General features: G+C 39.6%; 1 protein-coding gene across 6 annotated transcripts; it reads right to left on the reverse strand.

The window, feature by feature from the left end:
- Positions 1–386: 386 nt before the first annotated feature.
- Positions 387–23817, reverse strand: sema6d (semaphorin 6D). Of its 6 annotated transcripts, none has more exons than XM_039663889.2 (19): positions 23670–23817; positions 14508–14676; positions 12639–12750; positions 12445–12505; positions 11548–11610; positions 11351–11452; positions 11101–11191; positions 10371–10490; positions 10001–10089; positions 9301–9518; positions 9098–9229; positions 8740–8895; positions 7829–8002; positions 7384–7524; positions 7136–7213; positions 6418–6476; positions 6025–6081; positions 5384–5554; positions 387–3669 (listed from the first exon to the last, which is right to left on the reverse strand). In XM_039663889.2, exons 2-19 carry the CDS (start codon positions 14623–14625, stop codon positions 2378–2380), a joined length of 3234 nt encoding a protein of 1077 aa, XP_039519823.2. In that variant the 5' UTR covers positions 14626–14676; positions 23670–23817; the 3' UTR covers positions 387–2377. The 6 variants fall into 6 exon arrangements, with proteins under 6 accessions (XP_039519823.2, XP_088991499.1, XP_039519826.2 ...); XM_089135373.1 differs by having other exon boundaries at positions 5396–5554; positions 23423–23785; XM_039663892.2 differs by having other exon boundaries at positions 23423–23784.
- Between the last annotated feature and the right edge of the window lie 2889 nt (positions 23818–26706).

A 26706-nucleotide genomic window follows, 5' to 3' on the forward strand; every position in this document is an offset into this window, starting at 1 on the left:
ATACCTGATGCTACCAGTGAGTGAGTGAGTGTGTGTGAGCAAATGTGTATGGGACTGTAGTCTGAGCCAGTGGAACAGATGCTGGGTGCTCAGCTTACAAATGACTTTGGAGGATTTCCCAACGAGATGTGGAATGGCTCATTCTCCACCGAGATTTCAAAACAAGGGTCTAAAAATAAATTCTGTGCTAAATCTCAAATCAGTAAAGAAAATAAAAACATCAGCCTTGCAGCTCTGAATCTCACAGGTTCAGGATGCAGAGTTGCGTTGGGGTTCAGTTTTCACACCAAATTTGACATCATGGGTGACAAATCTCATGATTCTCAGGTGTCAAGTATGCGTTTCAGATATATCATTCTTCATTACCAAAATTAGAAAGAAAACCATTTCTGTGCAGTAATATTTTATTTCAACTATACATGCCGTGTTAAAAAAAGTCAACAAAAATATTCTTAAACAATGACTGTAATTATTTACATTTTCTCAGAACAGCTTTACAATATCTACACATTAAAATATTCCAGAAAAGAAAAGCTGTATTTCAACTGCCAATGTTTACACAGTATTAAAAATAAAAGGTAAACCAGTCTGGTTTCTTTGCACGTATATCGACTGAACAATAAAGGCTTGAAGTCAGATTGCAGATTTATATTGCAATATACAAGGCAGCTCAACACAGGAAAACTTGAACCAGAGCACAGGATCAACTCTCTCTCCTTTAATAAAACTGATCTTTAGCAGGTGATGATGCATCAGCCTCCGCTCAGTTGCTCAAATACAATCAGAACATGTAAACAAACATGGAGCTTTGGGCTTGAAGAGGCAGGTTTTACCTTGATACACTGAAATTCCCAAGTAATTTCAAACAAACTGTGAGTCACTAATCGTAGACACTCCTCTCTAAAAACACATCTTGTTTCGACCCCCATTAAATGTAGTGAAATATTGTGAGCTGAGACTCGGGTGATAAACATTTTAGATCCATAATACATTCATTACATGGCATCTTATAATCGCAAATCCAAATGTTATTTATAATTTCCTAAAGGTGTACCTTCTCTGCTCATATTGAAAAAAAATGTTGACTGTGATATGTCCAAAACCAAACCAAGCTCTCATGACTTTAATAAGGCACACAAATATACAAATCCAGGTCAACTTGCTTTGAAAATGTCCACACTTAAATAGTTGTATATTTACAATAACAACAATCACTGGCACGACTCTGCAAGACACACTGGTAAGGTATTGCAGTGATTGTACACTTATAGTGAGTATGCAATTGAGGCCTCTATTATTTAAAACAAGCAGAGTGAAGCTTATCTCTTGGATAGGGTCTAGTATAGAGCTGAGGAGTGGTTTATAGTAAGGAATGTGCTGTTTGCAGTTTTATGTAATACTTTGCCCAGAAACCAAGAAGCAAGTTCTCTAAAATTGTGTAAACTGGAAAGAATAATCAATGGTTCAGAGGGAAGAGACATACAGTATTTGGCATGAAGGAAAGGAGAGAGGTTGATCAATAATCTGCATTGTGTCATAGTTGAAAGTTGATTTTATGGGTTAACAGGATTCCCATTGATTTTCTGGAACTAAAAACAGAACATGGTACATTTGACCAGCGTGATCATGTGCTGAGTCTGTGGATTTAAAAGCTTGCAGCAGCTTGACACGCAGAGCCGCTGCTTGGAACGTCATCACACTGGAGTTAAACACTGTCATCATCTACACTTAGCAGCACAAATGTTGAGGGCACTTTTACCCTGTGAGTTTTAAAATCAGTAGTCCAAGTAAGGGGCCCTGGGCAATTTCTTTTGCACACAGAAATTATTAATTAATGTCTGGACTTCTGTGTCCAAGCACATCTGACGTTAATGCACCTTAAATGGAATTTAGTTTTATGACAGCGCCGACTCAAACTTGTTTTCAGTTTACTGAAAAAAAATCGGGCAATGAATGCACACTGGTTAGACCCAGAGACTAAATCGAGCACAGACACACAACATGTCCCTTTGACTCGTTCTGCCTTCTTGAGAGATATCCAAGCAAAAATACCACCTTTTCCAAGCAGTCTAACAAATACAGTTCACATTGATGGGGAGAACAGTGCAGGGGGGAGCATTCACTGCCCGACCGCCACAGCAACTACGCAGCAGCTTTATGCTGCACGTCAGCTGTGACCTATGACCTCAGGCGTCCCTGCCGCCTTAAAGATCAGAATCCGTCACCTGTCACTCAAGCGTGACGGGACATGGTCATTGAGAACTAGCACAACTACCCGAAACAGAATCATTTCCCTTCAAAGGAAAGGCCATATCTCTGCGGGCCAAGCGCTTTTACTCCCATTGTCCATTCAAAGAGCAAGATCTTGCAAAGCATTTCAGTAGCTATACTTGTTCACTGCCCTCATTTGAGCAGTCTGTGGTGCAAAACCGTTGGGTTTGGGTGGCACATCAGGCTTTAACGATGCTGTCCGTTTGATGGATGTTCGTGGTAAAGATCCGTGACCACTGTAGCTGCTCTGTCGGGATACGGAAGGCGTCATAGCCATTGGTACCCCATGAGAGTCTAGTCTAGTGGGTGGGGTAGGAGTTGGGGGCATGTACCCACCTCTGTTCATACTAGGTTGGCGGGACACTATGGCCCCGCTAGGGGAGTGCAGCCCTTTGGGCGGCGAGGATATGGAGTGTCGTTGGGAGGAGCTGCGGTGATACCGCTGTCTCTCGAGAGTTCCCATTTGGCCTGTGGGTGATGTCGGTGTAGTCGGCACATCCACTCGTTTAGTCGGGCTATTCCTGGGTAAAGATGACGAGGGAGAGTACAAGGAGGCCTCTCGGCTTGGGACTTTAGGTGGAATCTCCGTTGGGCTTATAATGGGTTCCAGCATTAGGTGCTGTCGGGATTTGGGCATGTCCACCATGATGGCCTTGGGGGGTGCGCTCTCATTCAGATGCTTCAAGAGGTCGTTCAGTGTGTTCCTGGCATCCACAGTGCGTCGCTGGTCTTTACGGCCAGATTTGGAACCATGTTGATCGCTATTCTGGATCTTGTGTTCAGCTTGAGGCCCTTCGGGGGTACTGAATGATCCTCTGATTTCATGTGTGGCATTGGGCAGTACCACGGCACTAGGGATGTGGGGGTTGCTAATGGCAGAATGGGGAGGAGGACTGGAGGGAAGGTATTGTGGGCTTTTTGGTGGTTCTTTGCGGGAGCTACTTATCTTGCCATGAGCTCTCTCCCACTGGTTCTTGATTGGCTGATGGCTCTTCTGTTGTAGAACAGGTGTGGACTCAGGCGTGGGAAGTGCTGCTAGTTCCGGTGGCTGCCCACTCAGGAGCATTGTCTTAGTGTCTCCGTTGGTTGGCACCTCCCTCCCATTGCTTAACAGGTTGGTGTAGAGTTTGGGAGAATCCATATCGGGTTGGTACTCTTTGACAGGACTGTCGAACAGACCATTGAGCTTGGCAAAGCTGCCAGTGGAATCAGTGCAGGACTGCGCTGACTCTGCATCTTTTTGGATCTTGCGTGGTGTGCGAAGGAAAGCGTCTCTATAGCAGTAAACGACCATACCGGCGATGAATGCACCAAGCAGGAATGCAGCTAACACACAGGAGATAAGGATGTTCATGTGCACCATCTGGTTAGATTCACCTGCTTGTATTTCCCACACACCTGCAACACAGATAGTCAAACAGCATGTTAGCACACTCAGACAGTTGAGCACTGAACAACTCTCTCTTAAAGGGTTAGTTCACCGAAAAATGAAAATTCTGTCAGTATTTACTCACCCTCATGTTGTTCCAACCCTGTAAGACCTTCGTTCATCTTCGGAACACAAATTAAGATATTTAAGATATTAAGATCGCTCCTGCATACTAGTTCATAGGCTTCTTGAGGGAATGACTCTTGCTGGCATCGAAAAGTCATTAAAGACATCGTTAAAATAGTCCAAGTGACTACAGTGGCTCAATTTTAACTTTATCAAACGGCGGGAATACTTTTTGTGCGCAAAAACAAACAAAAATAACGACTTTATTTCAACTATTCACTTCCTTCTCCATGGGCCTGTAGTCAGTCAACGTAGTGTGATTGCGTAAAGCTACGTCACACGTAGGCTCACCATTGGCCGACGCTGGTCATGTGTGTGACGTACAATAACAGAAGCTTACGCTATTAAACTAGTAACCTGACTCGCGCAGAGGGAGAAATAAACGAATAGTTTAAATAAAGTCGTTATTTTTGTTGGGTTTTTTTTGCGCACAAAAGTGTTCTCGCCGTTTGATAAACTTAAGATTGAGCCCCTGTGGGTACTTGGACTATTTTAACAATGTCTTTAATGACTTTTCGAGGACAGCAAGTCATTCCCTCAAGAAGCCCATGGACTTGTATGCAGGAGCGATCTTAATATCTTAAATATCTTAATTTGTGTTCCGAAGATGAACGAAGGTCTTACGGGGTTGGAACAACATGAGGGTGAGTAAATACTGACAGAATTTTCATTTTTGGGTGAACTAACTGTTTAAAGCAAAAAGTCCTTTCCCCCAAAACATGCTCAACCATTTGGCGTGAATCAAAAGTGTCCTCAACGTCTTAGAAACTTTTTAAAGAAACATACCTAGCCAGAAATTCAGAAAATACAATGCAGTACCCTGTTATTATATTAGTGAAGGAGGAAAATTAGTAAAGAGGTGTGGTGGAACATTTTATTGCACAAGGGTTGAGTATCAGGTGAGTTAGTATGTTCTGGTTTTACATGAGTTTTCCCAAAAATAATTAAGCCCATGTCTTTGTCTATTATTCGAGGGTGAGTTTTGTTAGCATCCGCAGATATTCGAAAGAGTTAGTGAGAGTATCATTTTGCTTTAGAGGTGCTTAAAAGTGTTGCGTAGTGGCAAGGCCTTTGGAAGATTTCCTAAAACCCCAAAACAATGGGCAGATAAAGAAGTGGATGAAAGAAGATAAAGATGTAGCCATTTAGGACAGATTGAACAAATAAAAAATCCCATAGAAAATGCATGAAACTAGAGTTGATATAAAATAAAGTTAAAAATGGAGAACAAATCAAAGAAACACAAAAGTAGGAGAAATAATAATAAAAAGCTTTATACGCTGATGGAATCTGAGTATAGCTGCTTGTATCATCTTAATAGACTTCAAGACAACAAGGCATTGTGCTGATCTGAAAGTTTTCAAAAGCACATGCATTAGGAGCCTTGTATCTCTACTTTGCTAATGTAGTGTGACAGAATTGCTTATCAAGCCATTTTCGTAAGGAATGGGCTGCTATCAGAGATATATGCACTCTCTCGTATGACTAGCAGCGCTAATAGCAGCTATTACCCAGAATTCCATGCAGCAGCGCAGAGCGCTCTGGTCAAGGCCTTACCCTCCAGCACACCTGGTATAGGCTCAACAGAATGTGAAGTGGCTGGGTCATCGCCGAGCACAGATTTCCGTGAGCCAAAGAGTTGGGGAGTCTGAGTGGGGATGGTTTGGAGTGATTGTATGGGTTCAGAACTTGCGGGCACTGTGACTGACGAGGATGGCAACTCCGTGTCTGTAGCGACAAACAAACTGTTAAGAATCGGAACCCATGATAGGCGCAACGTGACGATCGGGGGTTAGTGCATACTGACATAGGGTATGTCAGTTTATTCGATTCATTGAAATTATTTTTTAGAGATTGACTCTTTGGACCATTACAGGTAAGTAATGGCTGTTCAGAGTCTAAGGTACGGAAAAATACAGCCTGAGAGGAGGGAAAGGATGAAGATCATCTTTAATACAATAAGGCGGCGACAATATAGTCCAGGGAGATAAGATGGAGGAGGAATCACATATCCATGCAAGAACGAATGCATGAAATGATGAGTGATGAGAGAGATCAGGTGCCCTCTTAATGATAGTGATGATGGTGTGATGAAGAACACATGATTAAAGGTAGGTGGCAGCAGAAGAGGGAAAAAGACGGAGATTTGGAGAATGATGAACTCAAGGAAGGAAATCAGTGCAGTACAGGAAACTAACCAGAGGTTGGGTCGCCATATGATTTGAAATCTGGCGCTGATGTAGTGGCCAAAAATTCTAAAAGAATTAAAGGAACAGGAAATCAGCATAAAATAACCAAAAATAAAAGTTTGAAATTATAAAAAAGCTACAACTGTTTTTATCAAATTATCAAAAAGTGTTCCTCTGGTTTACGCTGTATCGCTCTTTCACTTGCAGGTGTATGTTCCTGTGATGTTCAGGCCTACACAATGTATGTGTACATACTGTATGTGTTTGTTTAATTGTCAGAGGAATTAGTATGATGTTTGTTTGTTATGTGTTAATTTCCATCAGCTGAGAGTGTAAGGGGGTTATTGATGTGAGAACTACTAACTAATATTTCTTAAAGGGGGCATGTGTTGATTAGCTCACCATGACAATCGCCGAGATGAGCAGTGTTCCCGTATTCAACATCTTGCTCATAACCAGTTCTGCAAAAAAAGGAAAAGACAGAGGGATAAGAAATGTTGTTCTAAGGACTAAGGAAATAAATTTGGACTGATAGGTAGGGTTGGGTATCGAGAATCGAGTATCGATTGGAACCGAGACTAACTTTTCGTTTTTCCCGGAATCGTTCAAAAGTAAAAATTTCGATTCCTAGTTTCGATATATATTTACAGTCCGCCGAGCGGAAGAAGAAACCGCTGAACAACACCAACGAAGAAGCGTCTACCGGAAGTGTTGGCATAACCACGCGAGTCGAACATGAGTAGCTTACGTCGACGATCCAAAGTGTGGCTTCACTTTTCTAAAAATAACGAAATCTCGGCAAAATGCAAAATTTGTGACAAAAGGAGTATTTTTACAGAAGGAGTATTTCCTTCAGAAAGGCCGTTGGTTAGCAAGGTTAACTAAACTTTTTTGACCCTGCCTCTTAAAAGAATCGAGAATCGTTAGGAACCGGAATCGAAACAAGGAATCGGAATCGGAATCAGAATCGTTCAAATTCAAACGATACCCAACCCTACTGATAGGTGAATCTAGTTTAGCTTTGCAGGAAACATGTCTGTAATTGAATGTAGCATACCTAGTCAGGTTTACATAGAAAATACAAAGGGGGAAAACTGTTTTAAATTATTGTAGGACTTACTGCACCGCAGCAGGAATACGTTCACAAGCTCCATGTGACATCCACCCGCAGTACGGGTCTCTAGAAGCAATACAAGACCTGCAACACAAACACTTATGTTTATACCAGCACAATATGAAAGATTAACATACCTTACAATTGCTGAGAAGGGTTTTTGCTGTTCAGACTAATAAAATGAAATTTAGATATGCCAATTTTTTTTCACCCTGTATAAACAATGCTTAAGTAGAGCTGCATTCATCACTCACTTTTGACAGGAACTGTGTCGTTCGCAGCGGCTGAGTGGTATTCTGACCACACAGCTGGAAAAGGCCACATAGAGTGTGTGGGTGTCTTTATCTAGGTGGAAAGACAGAATTTCTCTATCATCCTCATTGCTGGATAAACACCTGGGGAAAAATGAACAGAGGGAGGGAGAAAGTGAAGAACAGATAAATCATATGTTATCAGATCTATCTGTCAGTCAATACTTTCTTTATCCACATATATTAACAGAAAGAGAACAAAACACACACTGACACTGCAGAGGAGAAAGTGAAAATATTTTGCTTTCACATCAATCATATCTAATCTCATCTCAAACAATCTCAATAAGGTCACACAAAATTTAATTTCATAAAATGACTCTAGGGTCTACAAACACGTTTCTCACAATGTAAATGATCATGAGATAAGTATAGGATTAGAACATACTTGGCTTGGTTGAAAACATCGATCTCTTCCAGAAGGACGCTGTCATTCAAAGACAGGGGGGATGTCTTGGCCAGAACTTTTAGCAAAATTCCTGCCTCAGAGCCGATGAATACCACTGTGTAATTCTTATGCGGTCCAGCAGTGTTATCAACGGCGAGTGCCGTTAGCCTATACCTACAAACAAAGAAGAAGGAAAAACACTTGAGTGCAGGGCTGCTTTTCAGTTACAAGGAGACGGCTGAATTACAAAAGCTTAACTTGATCTGGCACAGGACAAAACATGTTGAAACGCGACACATCTATCAAGACCTGAACTAGTGAAATTAGGCGTGCCAGTTGTTTAGAACGTGAAACCAACACTCTTTGCTGGGAGGGTTATTTAACAGCTAACACTGGGTCTAGATGGCAAACTGTTCAGTGTGTTCTTCTATAATCTGTGTAGATATTGGATTTTCTTCTTTCTGCTTATGAAATGTAACCATTTCAGATGAATCTACCTTTAAAAAAGTCTAATACGGGTTGCAGCAAATCTTGTGATAGTGTCAGAACAAGGTTTTGAGACTACCCAGACAGCAAACTGACATTGAATCAACGTGGAAACGTACGTCTCTCATGACATTGAAACAACGTTGATTTGCTCATCGAATTAACGTTGAACCAACGTCAGGCGCGGCATTCTTCAAAGCTAAATGAAATCGAAAATTGGTTTGCTTTCATAACGTTGAAACAACGCGTTGATTTCAAGTTGATTTTCCGTTAGTTTTGAAAGAATGACGCGTCTGACGTTGGTTCAACGTTAATTCGATGAGCAAAACAATGTCAGATCAACGTTGTTTCGATGTCATATTTCCACGTTGATTCAATGTCAGTTTGCTATCTGGGTAGGCTGAATGGTGGCACTTTGCCCATACCTGACTCTTGTTTTGGTGAACCACGGTTCGTCTCCAATGGAGGGGACCGAGGGGTCCATGAGTGGGTGTGACTTGATGAACTGAAGGGTCTCGTCTGGAAACTCGATGGAGGTTTTGTAAGACTCCGCTGAAGCGTGTCCCGCGCAGCAGCCGGGTCTGAAAAGACAAAACGCGCACGCATGCAGTTCCGGTTGAGGGAAAGAGGGCAAAGAACCATGTGCCACATGCCTGTAAATCTATACCCGCCTCCATATGGCCAGTGCACACACAGGTTAAATATGCAGCATGTCCAATTATCACATGTTAATTATTAATCTCGCAATGATTAGCCCGTCACGCACTAATGCCGTGCACCAACCTGGGCTTGGGCAGCTTTTCCTCTGGAAATGGTGTCCACACTGAATCTGCCGTCTTCTGCTCTTTGAAACGGCCACGGAATGCTTTCTCGATGTCCTCCATGGAGAACGCACACACCGCGGAGCCAGGGATACTGAATACATCGAAACAGTGGTGTTAGCGCTATTCAGTTGTTTTTATACGTTTTTATGTGACAAGCTTTACCTGTTCAACTGGGTGGTGAAAACTCCAACCACAGAAGGCACCCCATTAATGTCGATTATGTCTGTAATGGCCTGAAGGACATCAAAGTAAAAAAACGATTCTCCAGGAACGGAACAGTTCAGGCGAGCCTTAACAAAAGATGTCCAGTGCTTCTCCAGCACCCGCTGAGACCCTCCCATGTCATTTTTACAGATCCGAGCCACTCTGGAGTAAACCGCCTGCGGTGAGAGAAAAATAGTGGGAGAAACTCAGCATCGCTCTCTAAATAATAGATCTATTTCCCAAGCGGCTCAGTTGAATCTAAATATACGCAAGAAATATTTTTTTTCTCTGAGATTGAACAAAACTGCAGTGTGCTTGAGGGCTTGAATTAGCGCCATGTTACCACCTTAATAATTCACTACTGTAAAACCTGCTCTCGACGCACGTGTTGACTGCAAAATTAACTAAACTTAAATATTCATTAGCCTGCGGTACGAAGAAGTCGTTATACGGGCCGATTGAAAGCAAATCCTGAGGCAACGGATGATATACTGACCCTCTGGGACAAATGCTCATCTCTAAATAAAAGACTATGAATACTACATTAACATGCAAATCAGAACTGTATCATACAACAGGATTACCAAAACATAACTTTTTGTGTGAACTTTAGCATCTGGAGCAACGTAAGCATTGCAAATTAAGTTGCAAGTCATACCTTTCCCAAGTTGTTGTGCTCGGCTGCGATTTCTCTGAAAAAGAAGTAGACGAACTCCCCATAATCCACTGCATGGAGGAAATGTGGTTCTGGAAGAGAAAGAGAACGAGAAAGAAGCATTAGCATCTCCATCACTGACCCCAAGTTAAATTTTGATGCGTTTTTGTTGGCAGAGTGGAATGCCTGAGCGTTGACCTAGATCGTGCCACAGAAAGCTGGATTTTATATCAACACCCGCCATTTTCTGTTCTCCCACAATGACCCACTTTAAGGTACGGTTAGAGGTAATAGTTCAGATGTGTACTGGGTTTAACAAATTTAGCAATGTCAGCATAAACACAGACTAGAAGACAAGCAAAGGTTTCTGTACCTTTTAACCACTTGGAATCATACTTGATGGTCCGAAGGGCAGAGCCGTCTCCCATGCTGCGATAAATCACAGCATCGCTGGCCAGGAAGTCCGCCACCGTGGCTGAATACAGCTTACCGTCTATAAAACATAAATACGTGAACTTAAACACACACTTCAACTCCACTACACAACTGCATACAACTCACGAAATGCACACATTCACCAAACACTAATGGCCAATTTACACCGGGAATGAAACAGAAAAGCTAAACGAATTCGAAAAGGTCTATTTAGACCAACAAAAAATAAAATAAAATAAAAAACTCTCTGATTATTTATATTCTTCAATGCACGATATGCAATGCTATTGTATACAGTAAATAATCCAGCTTTCTAAATAATAAAAAAATAGATAAATACAATGAATACGAATTCATATTTTAAGTAATGATTATAAATTCCTTTTTTAAGCATAAATCTGGTTAAATTTAGTGAGTTTAATGCTTAAAACAAGAATGCTATTTTGGAAAACAAGCCGAAAATACTGATTAAGAGGGGTTCTTTTGCAGTGTTTCCTGCACAAACTCATTCTGATGCACACGCGACATCTTTACTGTACTTTCATGGCATCTGATTTATGCGTAACATCAGTCTCTACTCTAGTTGGAGCTTTAATTTTATCCAAAACCTTTAAAAATCATGGCAAAGTTATTTATCATCTTCCTCATTATCCTGACAGCTCTCATACCAGCGAACAGGGCAACGTTTGTCTGCTTGGCGTCAAATGGGCATCGGGCCAACCCGCTGATCTCTTCCCCATCAAACTCCAGGTTATCCAACTAAACAAGAGACGGAAATAGATTAAAAAAAAAATAGAGTTGCTGAGATCTTATCTTCATTGTACTGTAAAAATGCTCCCATGCACTTTAACCAGTCACTTATTAAGAGCAAAACAACAGCCAGACTGTCACGTAGACCTCATAAACAGTGTGACCTACCCTGTAGTAACGGCACATGGGGTTGAAACCATTTGTTCCACAGATGAACACAAGATCATCATTTCTCGGAACCAGGACTTTAATGAAATTATGGCACTCGTCCTGAGAGGAAGAGAAGACAGTGAGATTTATGATTGCTTTAGTGCTGTAAATACTACAATGACAGCTGATTTTTGCTGAAGATGTGGAGGTCTCACTCTGTGCTTTCCCTTCATGGCACATGTCTCCCGGTCCGCCTGTCCCGACCGCCACGTCAGCTTCTGTGATATCACACACCATTACCATTAGACACAGTTACCCACCCGCACAATCATAAACATTAGCACTGAACTAAACTGCTTTCTAATCAGGCATGATGCAAAAAGTTTCCAGCTGTAATTAATATTTTTACCGCTGTAATATATATATATATATAACACATATGCATGTATAAGAAATATTTGAATGTATATACATTTATACATAATTTATAATATATAAATAACACATTTTTTCTTAACTATATACATGCATATGTGTGTATTTATACCTAAAAAATAATTATACTTTTATTTTGGATGGGATTAATTGCGATTAATCGCTGCCCAGCACTTATATATATATACATGTATGTATGTACATATATATATATATGAAGAGTTCAGATGCAAAAGCCTCTAAGTGCCATTTGAAATTTTCTTCAAGAATGTTAATTTTTATCAAGCTTGTATATTTAAGTTCAGTAATTTCACTTAAATGGCAATGAAGATTACCTATGAATTGCCATTTAAGTGAAATTACTGAATTTAAATATACAAGCTTGATAAAAATGATTATTCTAGAAGAGAATTTCAAATGGCACTCTTCACTCTTCATATATATAGGTTTTTTTATTATTATTATTATTTGAAGTTTTAATGTTTATAGCTCTGTAAAGTCAAATTTTGGACCAACACCATTTTACTGTGGGCGGGGACAGAAAGACAGAAACCTAGCGATTTACAAAAAGTGGTGCCATTACTGGAACTTAAGATTTTAATCGCTCGCCGCTTTATTGTGTCACGCCTGGTTAGGACAAGAGCGTTCAGTCATAAAGTGATTTACTGTGAACCCACCCTGTATGGAATTATCTCATTCCTGTAGGACTCTCTTAGACTCACTAAATACACCTGGTCCCTGTGAGAAAGATAGAAACAGTTTACATTACACACACATTACTACTCAGTTCTACTGTTCATCAACCAGCTTGTCTGAGCAGGTCAAGCAGTCGAAATCCTTAGTTCCAGATCCTGTTTAAGTGCTGATTTACCTGCCAGCGATGAAGAGTGTATCATGTATCTTGGTCATCAGCTGAAAGTCCAGTCTATGCTGAGATTCGTTGCCGGAGGGGCGTCCACGGAAAACCGGGTACTGTCGTGCATCTGCAGAACAAACAGATGCGCTGTTATTCAGTATTAGCGTCAACAGAGATCGATGTTGGTATTGATTGGCTGTTGCAACTGCATGTTAAACTGCCCTGAAGAAAGACTTTGCTAAAGTAATGAATATTAGACCAGTAGCTCCCGCATTGACGTCCAGCGACTGCACTGTCAGCATGCTAGGGTGTTTTCTCACTGCAGAACACAGAAGCGCTAATGCAGCGACTATAGACGTGTATGTCTTCTTAAGAGTGCGGATGGCTGTATTTTCAAGTAAAGGCACTTTTTTGTCCAAGATGATAATATTAAAACAAAGTACTACTTGCAATATTTTAGAATGCCTTATCATTATTTATTTTTTGCTTACCTTTCATATGACTTTGATTTTATTGGTTTAAATAGGCCTAGTCCCAAACCCAGACTTATGCTGTGTTCACGACACGTGCTATGGAAAATAGGATATTTTCCACTTGTGAACTGGTATTTACCAGTGTGTTGTGTTCAAGTGCTTTTGTTGTCGTAATGTGGTAAAAAGATGGAGATCCAGACCTGTTATTTAGCTAAAACTATTTTAGATTGCTTAAGTCATCTGCAACAGCAAGAAAATTATTTATCAAAACTCAAAAGGTAAATAATATGCTGTATATTTTCTAGATCATGAATAGTACCCAGATAGCAAACTGACATTGAATCAACGTGGAAATATGACATCGAAACAACGTTGATCTGACATTGTTTTGCTCATCGAATTAACGTTGAACCAACGTCAGACGCGTCATTCTTTCAAAACTAACGGAAAATCAACTTGAAATCAACGCGTTGTTTCAACGTTATGAAAGCAAACCAATTTTCGATTTTCATTTAGCTTTGAAGAATGCCGCGTCTGACGTTGGTTCAACGTTAATTCGATGAGCAAATCAACGTTGTTTCAATTTCATGAGAGACGTCGTTTCCACGTTGATTCAATGTCAGTTTGCTGTCTGGGTATATAATTTTTTTACCATTCACGACTCTCGCATTGCTCTCCGCCATTTTGAAATGGTCAAAGGTTATCTCATCTCGGCAACTCGTCCATCAAAATATTCTACGAGTTGCCCAGTGGTAAATACCACATGAGTGGGTGTTCATGTGCATCATGTGCACGTCGGATTTTGGTATTTACCATAATTACCATAGCACATGAATGCAGCATTATAATATTAAACTAGGAAAATCCATTATAAACATATAGATTATTATCATAATCTATATTGTTGTAGTTTTAAAACGACAATAAAACAAACCATTTCAATATTTAAAATCTTCAGAAGATTTTTAGTGTGCGCCTTTTCCAATCTAGCTGTCATTTTATTAAATTGTGTAAAAACAAGGGTGACTATGTAATTTAATTGTTCATGTTTACAATACATAAATACTAATTATGAAATGTTCCTTTGGAAGACAAAGGGGTTGCCATTTTATTTAAAAAAAAATGCTAATAAAACGTACATGAATCGAGATGGTGGAAATGTAATTTGTTCAGAAAAGGGTTTGGAAAAATGACAAAAACTATTTTGTTTGTGTGTATTTACATCCACGGGCCATTGTTAATGGGAATTATGATGAACTAGAGAGAGTTTATTTTCTAAAAGCCTGCAGGACCAAAAGTGCACTTAGCTGAAGAAAAGAAATGTTGTTGTTTTTTGTATTTTTCAAAGAACTTAATAAAGATCTTATGTAGATTCACACAATTCAACAGAATGACGTTTCCCTGTGCTTACAGTGCCTGTCCACAACATCTAAAGGGATGTTGTCCTCGGGAAAGCTCACTGCCTCCAGGTGGGACGCCATTAGCAGCAGTAGAAGCAGCAGGTCAGTCTTCAGTTCTCGCCACCCCATTGCTGGCACAGAGGGCAAACACCACCTCTACTGCACTTATGTAGATGCTACCTGCAACACACACAGAAATACAGATGTCAACATGCATCCTTTTCTCTTTTGTTTTTGTGCATGACCTCTGTAAGGATTTGCTACATAGATTAAAATGCATGCAACAGATCATTTAGTGTGTGTATGCGTATTTGGCAGCCAATACCCATGATTGAAAATCTGTCCATGAGAGGAAGGTCAAAAAACAGACAAAGAGGGGGTGGAAAGTGAGTGTTTGAGAGACCACAAATGCAGAAATGAATGCTGATACACTCTTTCACACATTTTATTTTAAGATTTGCGTACAATTAAGTGTGTGCGCATGTGTACTACAGGTGGGAGTGTGTTTGCTGCGCCTGGCGCAGAAGTCTTCAAACGGACATTCAAACAGGAAGATTTTCAAAGGTCTGCATGCTGTGGTTGGGGTCGTGTCCTGGAGAGACAATCATCTGTGCATATTAATGAGCTGTGTAAAGTCAAATATTTATAAAGCTACAAATTATTCATGCCAGCAAAGCCCGGACGGATATAAACAATTTACATGGAGACAACAAGCAGCTTGGCAGAACGCGAGTGAGTGAGTGAGTGAGTCAGGCCCCAACCACTTCCTGAGAGTGTCTCGCCACACATGCTCGCATATTGACGTTTTTGCAATTAGAGGCCCTGTGCACCTGCTCCCACACTGTAAAATGTACATGCTGCCTGTACCACCCTGCTATTATTGATTAGCCGTTGATTGATCAGCTCTCAATTGATCAGTTGAGTGGGACGTGAACCGGGGAAATTCTCCAACTGAAACATGATCCACAATCTTGCAAGGAAGGGAGTTTCTCCGCTCATCTGTTGCCATAATGGATCTTCATTTCTACAAGCTGACTGCAAGGGATTCTGGGCTATCGAGCTTTGATCAGATCAATAGAAACAACTCTTTCTCTGGCAATTTTTCGAGATAAGAGAAAAGGTTGATGAAACGAGTAGACGAAGGGTGAGATGAGAAAAGGAGAGACGAGATGTGAAGAGACAAGACGAGGTGAAAATTGAAGCGAGGAGATGAGAGGACAATATACTAGATGAGAAAGGAAAAGACAATATGAGACAAGAAACGATGAGAAAAAAAATAGACATGCATAAGAGTCGGGAAGAGAAGAAAATGAGACGATGAGACGAGGTAAGAATTGAAGCAAGGAGAGGACATGAGACAGAGGACAGACATTTGAGACAAGAAAATAAGAGAAGAGAAGGAAAGAAAAGATGAGGAGAAAAAGTGAGAGGTCAATGAGAAAAATGGGGCAATAACAGGAGACGTTATAAAACATAGAACAGATAGAACAAGGAGGACACAATCAGATGAGATGAGACAAGGTGAGACGAGAAAAAAAGCATGAGATGAAAAGGATGGACAAGATAGGATTAGACCAAACGAGCCAAGATTTGAAGAAAGGATGAGCCAGACCGATATATCGGCATTTTCCAAACTATCGGTATCGGCAGTTATAATGGCCGATAAATGGATATTTCAAAAATAAAATAAAAACGGACGAAACACGCTTGAACCATGTCATGAGTGTTGTGTAGTTTGTCCACCAGAGGGCACTCTACACTATTCCTGTTGGCAACGCTCGTTGAGTTGGTCACGAAACATACGTTGCTTGAATAACAATTAAAAGAACACCCCCATCAGTTCTCTTACCTCAAATAAGCATGACAAAATTTTTGGCCGGCGGAAGTTTCCTTGGCCAGTTATATTTTACAATTTGCAGTATGACGTAATCCATTGCTAAATTATGGTTCATCATAGACTAGCTAACCATAAAGCTAGCTAATGCCACTATCATCAGTCTGTTCTGTTGTGACAAGAAAAGAAACTTTTAGAAAGTTTCTTTTTAAAATACATTATCATATTATTTTGGTTGAAACTTGGTTAATGTTAGGGAAATCTGTTAATGTTTTGTTGCGCCTTTCTGGAATAAAACATTAAAAAATATCGGCCGATATATCGGCATTTTGGATTTTAAAACCAAAAAAATATTTGTATCGGTAATCGGCCTTCAAAATCCTTTATCGGTCGGGCTCTAATATAGAGATACGATGAGACAAAAAATTAAGAAAAGAGAGGCAATGAGAGAACATGATACAGGGATGAGAAATGAAAAGATAATGCAAGAAATGAGAAAAAGGAAGACAAGAAAAGCAGAGACAGGACAAAGATAGAACAAGATAATATGAGGACACACTAGATTAGAAGGAGAGACAAGATGAGGCCTGAAGGTAGATAAAGACAAGATGAGAAGAAAAGAGACAAGATGAGGCATACATTGAAGCAGGGGAGGTGAGACAGAGAAAAAGTGAGACACTAAGGAGAAGGGCACATAAACAAAACAGACGAGACCAGAAGGACACACCGGATGAGATGAGACAAGCATGAGAGACAAGAAAAGACGATTGAGATGAGAAGAGAAGGATCAAGACGAGTCACGGTGAGAAAATGAATCGAGGAGAGACCAGAAGACGGGACAAGAATAAAGATTGTTTTCTTCGCCCATGTGGGGCTTGAGCGATTAAAAGCTTTAACGCTTGGACACTTAGTGGAAGTCAAAGGTCGAGGGGTCATAAAATGTGTCTATCATAACGGAGCTCCAAATGAATTTCTTTTCCCAAGCGCATCTTTGATCCGTACAGAAGTGCACACATCAGCAGAACAGAGCTCTCGGAGGGGCCCGGGAAACACCGTATGGATTAAGCCATGTGTACAAGAGGAGCCCCAGTTTAATACAGCACTGAAAGTCTAATCACAGCTTCACAGCGCCGTATCGTTTCCTCCGCCTGGATATTACTTCATGAAATAAAGAGGGGATATTTCCAGCACCCTGGAACATAATCATTGTCACTGACAGAAATTCCTTACTCGCTCGAATCATTCATTATTCATAGAAACACCACTTGCTAAAATACAATTCCAATGCATGAAAAACACCAGGCTCGGGCAAAGAGAAGCAAGAGAAACCTAATGCAAAACAGAAACAAAGGACATGCAAAGGTCAGCCGTCTTAAATTTCTTTTCAATATACACTAGCGCAACGTGTTTTCTATTGAACGTCTTGGTTTGGTTTTCCATTCTTGCCCTCCGGTGTATGAGCCTGGACAGGCCCTTGCGTGGAGAGAGAGTCGACTAGTCACGCAACCTGTTAATGTTTATCTGCTCCTTGGCTACTCTCATTACAGCCCGTCTCAGTGCGACGCAATCACGCACTCGCTGATGTTTTTGGCAGCGTTTCCCGGGATGCTGGCACGCCCCTGGTGTTGGCAGGTCGTTCCAGTAAGATTGCCTGCAGCGGATCCGCCAGAGTCCAGCTGTAGCAAACGCGGCAGCGAAGGCCAAAAGAACAAAGCCGGTCGGTGACGTTCAGTGGTTTCAGTTGACCTTGCGAAATAAATGCTCCCCACTGTCTGCATTAGTGCAGCAGATGTGCTATGGTTAGTTTTATGCATCTCGAGACAGGAGAGAATTATGTTGCTTAACTGAGGAGCATTTCAATCAACTTTAGCTTTAGTTGAACGCAAGCCCTGCAGATCTGCCTGAGGCCTGACACTGAGAAAGAAGATGCAGGAATAAATCAACAGAAGCTGTAAAATAAGGCTGGGACGTATGATGGTATATACCACACAATGGCAGAAATGTGCCAGCTGGCGGAGACGTTGCTATATCGTGGTGGAAATATATACGAGTGGCCACCATCAGTGCTCCGAAGTGATTTATGTTTACATACAAAAGCAATTAATAAAAATGGAACAATGTGACAATACAGAGGGAGATGTGCGCCAAACCTGTCCCAAACTTGTTTTAGAGCTTTAATTTAAGTTTAAAGCTTGCATTTAAAAGGTATTTGCTACGCTATCTCACGACCAATTCGTACGAATTCGTACGAGTGATTCAAAAGTAGGGCTGGGCGATATGGCCCAAAAAAATTATCACGATAATTTTTTTTATATCAGTCGATATCGATAATTATCACGATATATGTCAAATATTTATTTTTTTAAGTTTAAAGGCAGATTTTTGTAACTAAGTGAAAGTTGTATAAACCAGAGTGTTAATTGTGTTTTTAAACTACTCTTTAAATTTATGTTCATTAACAAAAACAGTAACATCTGTTTTTTTTGTTGTTGTTTTTTTTCCTATGCAACAACCATATTTTTATGTGGTAAAAAGTAATATTCTGACTGTTTGAGTTGTATTCAAATTAACCATTGGTCATCCAGTATCATGCATTTTTAGATCATGATAACCACAGATAAAACCAGTTATAGCCTTAGCTCCTCACTATAATGGCATAACTTTATGGTTTCTGTATTTTTTTTGTATGAAAAACAATAGCCTAACAGTTAAATACATTATTAAATACTGTACTTATATTCCATTAGTCATAATACATTGTCTACATTAATAATATTATACAATATGTATATCCCACATTTCCAGGCACCCTACAGTAAATCCATGGGAAGCTAAATGGATTCAGTATCAATTCAGATTCTGACTGTATCGTTGCACGCAGTGTTTCTCCTTTTTGTCAGCGGTTTCATCTGCCTTTAAACTGGTTTAAACTTGACATTTGTGTTCTTCGCTGAACTCAAGTGCTTCTCACTGGATCTCGTGAGCAAAACGATCAGAGGCGCGTCTGCGTGAGCTCGCGCTGCACTCAGTGCGCTGCCATTTGGACTTTGACCCGAGCGGATAAATGCTCCGTGTGGCGCGCGCGGTTAAATGAGTTTCGTTCCGCTTTTGACGCATAAACATTATCGAACAATTATCGACCTCTTGATATCGTTTTATCGAGGAAAATTATATCGCGATAAGTATCGTTATCGTTTTATCGCCCAGCCCTATTCAAAAGTGGCTAATTCGTACTAATTCATACGACCTCACTCGTACGAATTTGTCTGATTTGTCTAAACCCACGTGACGGTTATGTTTAGGGGCGGGGTCAGGGGTAGGTCATTCATACGAATTCATACAAATTGGCTAATTCGTATACGCTTTAGCAAAATCGTACTAATTCGTACGAGTGAGGTCGTACGAATTGTTACGAATTAGCCACCTCGTAAAAGTCATATGAATTCCCGTGAGATCGGGTTGGTATTTGTTAGGCACAACACAAAACAGTTTATTCATTTATGATTGCCAAGCAACATTGACGCGTTTCTGTGTTAATAAATAGAATATAAATCTGATTTGTGGACACAGGTGTGTGTGTATTGATAATTTTACTTTGCTGTGTGTGAACAGTAATGTATAATGTTTGATTTACCATAGCATTGTGGCTCATCCAATCAGAATTCAGAGTATCTACTATTAGATTAATGAAGTATCAGTTTACTAACTTAATCAACTTGGATGTATGATTTGTTTTGAATAATCATATATTGTGGTGTCCAGCAAATAAAATAAGTTTCACTAATAAATAAATATTCAAGTCAGATGATATCTTTGCTTCTAATTGTATCTAATTAGCTGCATTATGCACAATATAGGTAACATTAATTAACATTAAAAATGAACAATGCATTTGTAAAAATATTTTAACAAATTAATTTTTGTTAATGTTAGGTAATAAATATACAATGTTCAAACAACTTAATTATAAAAGTATATTAGTAAATGTTGAAATTGACATTACATAAATACATGCTTTAGAAGTATTTTCCTTTACATTATGTAACTAATGTTAACAAATGGAAACCAAACTGTTTATATATTTTACAAAAAAAAATAAAAAAGCTATATTGTGATAAGATATTGGTCATAACGCACACTCAAACCTTAAAATGCTGAACAACAGCCCTTCGGATCGACTCTCACAACTCAACAGTTGTGATGTGTGTGGTTTCAGAGACGCTCGCGCTGAGATTAGAGCTTTCCCACAGAAGAGCACTGAAATCATTAAGTTGTTTACAGTGCGATTACTGCTGAGGAGTCACAACTTGTTACTCCACATCTGTAAGACAGGTCAGGGCCCACCTGAACAGCTCCACTCCCCACCCCCACTCCCCCAAAGCCCTGTCCTGCAGGTATATGCAAGTGTGTGTGTTGAGGGAACAATAGACAGCTCAGAGTCCGTTCAGTCCGGGCCAGTGAGGAGACCTCAATGCTTTAAAGGTTAAATCAGTTATTCAAGCCTGACCGAGACTGAACACAAGGCAGCAGGACTGGCGTGGGCTTAGTGGACACAATGTGGCCAGCTGTTGTGACTGACTATTCACACACCGGCATGAAAAGTGCTGAAACTGCTTAACGGTGAAGTTTCAGAAGAGGTAGATGTTATCTGGCGCTCTCTGAAAGAGGGTTGACAGGTTCAGCAGAGATAAGAGACTGCACACTCTTGCAGTGTGTTTAACAGATATAAAACTCTCAAACTCATTCAATCAAGAAGCACAATGAACAAAATCATTAGGAGAACAGCATATGTCATTAACTTGCATATGGTCACACAGCAAGAAATGGAGAAGAGCGGAGAGTGTTGTAATAAAGAGTGAGTTGTAACGTTTAACCAATTAAAGATGAGCTACAGGGTGAAATCACTATACTTGACCAGCATCGTTCTGAGGAGACAGTAGTTAAACATCCATACAAGTTATTGACGTGTTTTTATTCTAAGCAAATTATATTTTCTATACTTGTTGGGGCATGTGGGGTTTACAATCTGGACAAAAGCTCAGAACAAACATACACTTATGCCTTATGTTTTTAGCTTGTGTTGTAGTTGTTAGCTTATGGTTTAATGCATTTGTTTGACATTTGTTGATAGCTGGTTTGAATTAAAATGTTTTCTAGTTTACTGTTGTGAATTACAATGTGGGATGGTGGCATAACAATTGTTCTGAAAAAAAAATTACTTTGATGAACTACAGCTGTACAGCATTTAAAAGTAGGCTTATGTTTTCTAGTCTTGCAACCCACTCAAAGATGGTAGCCTACAATATCAAATTGAGACAGTGTTACCTCAGTCACCCCTACTTCGAGTTTTGTAGCCTACATTTGCCTCAGTATTTTGCAAAAAGCAACATTCTGTGCGTATCTACACATATTAAAACGAGATGTTTGTGTGTAAAAACAAGCAAATAAACAAAAAAAATCGTTCTTATTCTAACTCATTAATTCTGTTGACGGCTGCCACTCACGTAAAAAAAAACGCATTTCGCTTCATTTGCTATGTGTGTGTTTATCACAGCGCATGTCGGATGTCACTCAACAGTTTGTCTATGACCGATATGAACAGCATCTTCAAACCCCTCTCCGTTCGGAAACGGACCAGAACTCCGCCTCTGAGAGCATGAATCAAAGCGTTCAGGCTGGAGCCGAGCCGTGACGAATCTCTTGAGTTGCAGTAAATGCATAAAGACAACAGTGGAGTGTTAGGTCGGTAATGGCTTCTGCTGGGAAATTGATTGTGTTAATGCATGACCGTGGGCTCCAAAACCCACTTTACACAACAACAGCAACCCTCCCTCCCTCTACCTCGGACCATATACCGGCAGAATTATTGTTTTGCTGTTTAAAAGATTGTATCAGTTTGAATGACATAATGTAACTGCCAGGCAAAGGTTAGATTTATGACTGTGGATCTTCCTTGTTGTACTTCTGTGTGAACTTCGATCCCTCATCATTAAGGGACATGAGGGATCTAAAGTGCATTATTGAGACACATCTGTCCCAGCCAGTTGATGTCAGAAATTAACTGGCATTGATTTAAATGGGCATTTTTTAACTTTATGAGGGGTTTATTTCCCTCATATAAAGCGTGCCACCTATTTGTTCCAAATATTTCAAATGATTGAACTAATTACAATTGACACTAAAGTGGCTATGGCTATAAATGGACATAGGTAGGCAATATTTCATTAAATGTACATTATATAAATATCTACTTTTAGGTAAAATTACATAAATACATAAATTACAAAAATGTTGCCCCCATATTTTAAATATCCATAATGGGCAATTTTTGCCCTATGTCTGGGTTAATTTCCGACCCTTGTCCCATCTGACCCCGTTTATTGAGAAACAATACAATTGGGGAATCAAATGCTTGAATCTCAGCTTTGTGCGTTTTTCCACTATGTAAATCCCGTTTGTTTTGTGTTTTTTTTTTTGCATTTACATTTACATTTTATGTTAATACGAAGGAACAAAAAAACATGGTACAAGCAATAAGAAAAAGATAGATACAAGAAAAAAAGAATAGCTAATTAATCGAATAGAGGCACTGTATCAACAGGATGTGACAGTATTGATTTCTCTCATTACATGCTAAATATAATCAGTTGCTTTTATCTAAGCGCATGAAAAAAGTTTCGGTACAGCAGTATTACCCATTTGCTTAAACATTTGTGTGACAACAAAGTGTAAAAATGAGAACAGAAATCCTACCTGAATGTTCTCCAAACGAGCATGTAGATTACGATACTCTCTCCGTTATATTCCAAAGTGTTTTACGCTATAAAATCCAAAGCAATAAGACAGCATGTGTGTAGCTCGCTCCATAAAGCCAGAGGATCCCCATGTGTTTGTTTTATCCGAACCACGCAAAACAATTCCCAGAGCCCACGGGGCTCGTCCAGCCCGTCTTCTGGATAAAGCTTTGTGATCTTCAAAAGCTCACCGATCAAATAGCATCAAGACCCTCCCTCTCCTCTAGTACCATCCCCCCGTCATTCACCAAACCAAACCAATACAACCCAAATCAAATAAACCCAACTAAGTAATTACCTCAAAAGATCTGCACTTCAGAATGAAGAACTTCATGCGCGCGCGTCACTCCTCTTATAAACAATCCGAATCGGTGCGAACGGGTATAACAGGGTGAATAAAAATAGCTCCAGTTCTATTTTTGCGCTGCACCTATAGTACTTCTGATGTTTTGGAAATCTTTTTCTTGCCGCTTCTTTTCCTTCTTTCCATTTTTACAGTCTCACACGCTCGTAACGTTGCATTTTCCCCAATAAAATAAACTCACCTCATCTGAATCCGCGGTTCTCTTTACGCGATTTGGATCGCAACAACTCTGAGTCAAGCTTTAAGTGTCTCTCTCCGTTCAGAGCGGGGAAAAACAAACTAATGCACGGCAAATGGTGTAACTCGATCTATCCCGAGTCCATCCATCAGCAGAGCCAACCACAGCCTACCCTAGAAACTGATCCCTCCCCATTCCCTCTCGCTATCCCTCTCCCTCTCTCTTTCCCTCTACTCCCTCTATCCACTCCAGCGCTAGTAGATGTGGTTTTTGGCTGCTTTCCCTTGCTAGGCTGTTTTTTTTTCTCTTGCCAGAGTGTGAGACCTTTATTGTCTGTATATGTGTATGTATTTATGTATATAAATATGTGTACAATATTTATTAATGCGTTTGCAATGTAAACACTTTTAACACAGCAATAAAGCGCCTTGGATATCTTGTGTGTGTGTATATATGAGAGGCCCTCACATCTTGGTGACCCTGAGGGGCCCCCCCTCTCTTCCCAATCCCTTCCCCCAGCAGTAAGCTGCTGGTTAAATCTTTTCCACAGAACTGTTTTGGGAAGGGAGGACAACGAACCACACTCTTTGGAACTGCTATTTGCAAGGAAATCTTGACTTTCAGCTTGAGTCAAAAAAGAAAGGAGCGAATAGAATATATTTCCTCATGCATTTTCGCCGTCAACCTTTTAGAACCATTTTTAATAACGTAAGATATCACATTAAACACTGCACAAATAGAATCCAATGTTGCGATATGTCAAATTTGTTGGTTGATCAATTAAATATTAACATATGCTGCTGTGTGAATTGGTTACAGATTCACTTTTCGCTGTATTGTGTACGGGTGTGAACATTAACACATACAAGCTGATAGTAAAACAAAGAACGTGGCAGATTGTTACTTAAAGGATTTGGCAGCTGTGCAGAGACACTCTTATAAGTGCACAACTGTTGATGTGAAAGTCAATATAATCTATCTGCTCTCAGCAATTGTTAATGGAGTAAATATAATGATTAGAACATTATATTACTGTGGAGAAGCAACTCAGAATGCCAACACATCCTTGCAGGTAACTGGACAGACACACAGTGTATACATAAAGGTAACAGTTTTAGATTTTGTTCCACTGACCTAGTTGAGTTTGCTGTTAAAAAAGCTCATCAGCACAGGTGAATATGTTACAGGGAAATAGTAAATTGAAAAGTGAAAGTTTTACAACCTTAGGCATCCCAAAGGATTTGTTTTTTATTGTTCATGGGTTGCTCATTCAGAGTTCACGAATCATAACTGAGATATCCAGTTTCCAAGTTTTAACTTTACCTCAGATGTTTCTGATTTTAGAGGTATGTAATCACATTGTTGTCAATTGTTATAAAAGTCAATGTGGAAGGCAGTTCTGATCATTCGATTTTAATCAAAATTGATGACAAATATTTGATGAGTTTATATTGAGATCTTTGACTTTGATTGCAGACTAGCATTTTGGCAAATCTGAGCACACTTTGAATATATATATAGCTAGCTTTCACGGTATTACTGCAGGTCAGTGGTGGAATGTAACGAAGTACAAAATACTTTGTTACTTTTCTTAAGTACATTTTTCACGTATCTTTACTTAAGTAGAATAAATAGTGCATACTTTTTACTTTTACTTCGTTACATTTTGCAGCAATTATTTTACTTTCTACTCCACTACATTTCTACAACTTCTGTTACATTTTCATTACATTTTCTGATCAGTTTTTCCCCTGCCAAAACATAATCTGACCGCCCGTTTGTTTCACGTTTGTCTCACCAGTGACGTTTGGTTGCCATAGATACATCAACTAAATGCGTCTCGCACGCAGTGTGTTTATCGTGCAATTTATACGCGAAAATTTGTTTTTACGTGCATAGGAAACACAATATACGTTTGGTTAGGATTATGGCAAGCCAAGAGGTTCAGAATTACACCATGAATTAATCGCGTTTACTGCCAAACATAGTTATTAACATATAGTAAGGATAAGCATGGTTTATATTGATATAAATTGCAAGCTTGTTTCAGAAATGGTGACAACAATTTTTTTCCATCATTATTAAACATCATTATAGGGGTATTAGGTTGAATGAGTTAGAATTAAATGTTGTATTAATCATTAGAAAATAGTCATTAAGAGAATCAATTGTTATGCAAGTACTTTTACTTTTAAGTACATTTAAAATCAGGTACTTTTTACTTAAGTACGGTTGTCATTGTGTTACTTCTAGTTGTATTACAGTTTTTCTCAATTGCTTTGGCTCAGTTCTCAAATGTTTTTTTTATTTCCCAAAACATTACGTTCAGATCTCTGAACAATTCGCTTCTTTTTCACATCAGATTGTAATTTCTTATTGATTTGAGCAAATTGCAATTGCTTTGGCACATGTGTGCAAAGAGTACATACAACTGTCTGCAGTTTGGACAACAAATAATTGTATATGGCTTGTTGATCAAAACTGATGACTCGATTCTCGCTTACACTGTCAAACACTTCAGAACTTCTCAGACATTTTTTATTGTGTAAGCCATCACATTCAAAACGATCTATTCAATTATCATAATTAGTATACATGAATGTATATTCTAAAATATATCTGACATTGACATTGTTTGTAATGTTTGCTAAAATGGCACATGACTTCTAATTGCATTCGCAATCTAATTGCAAATTACCTCTAATATGAATCAACCATTTAACCATTTAACCAATCAATATTGGGAGTATATATATATATATATATATAGAGAGAGAGAGAGAGAGAGAGAGAGAGAGAGAGAGAGAGAGAGAGAGAGAGAGAGAGTATATATATAGAGAGAGAATATATAGAATGGAGGACATTCGCAACCCTGAACTGCACCAACATACTCATGGAAGAGCAATTGGAAGGCACGTAAGAATACGTGGTGGTGGTAGAGGAAGAAATAATCGAGGAAGAGGTGGAAATAGAAGAGTCAGAGTCTCTGATGAAATCAGAGCCACACTTGTGGATCATGTCATAAATCTGACCATTGCAG

Source organism: Pimephales promelas, chromosome 10 (assembly GCF_988280905.1).
Source record: "Pimephales promelas chromosome 10, fPimPro1.hap1.1, whole genome shotgun sequence".
NCBI lineage: Eukaryota > Metazoa > Chordata > Actinopteri > Cypriniformes > Leuciscidae > Pimephales > Pimephales promelas.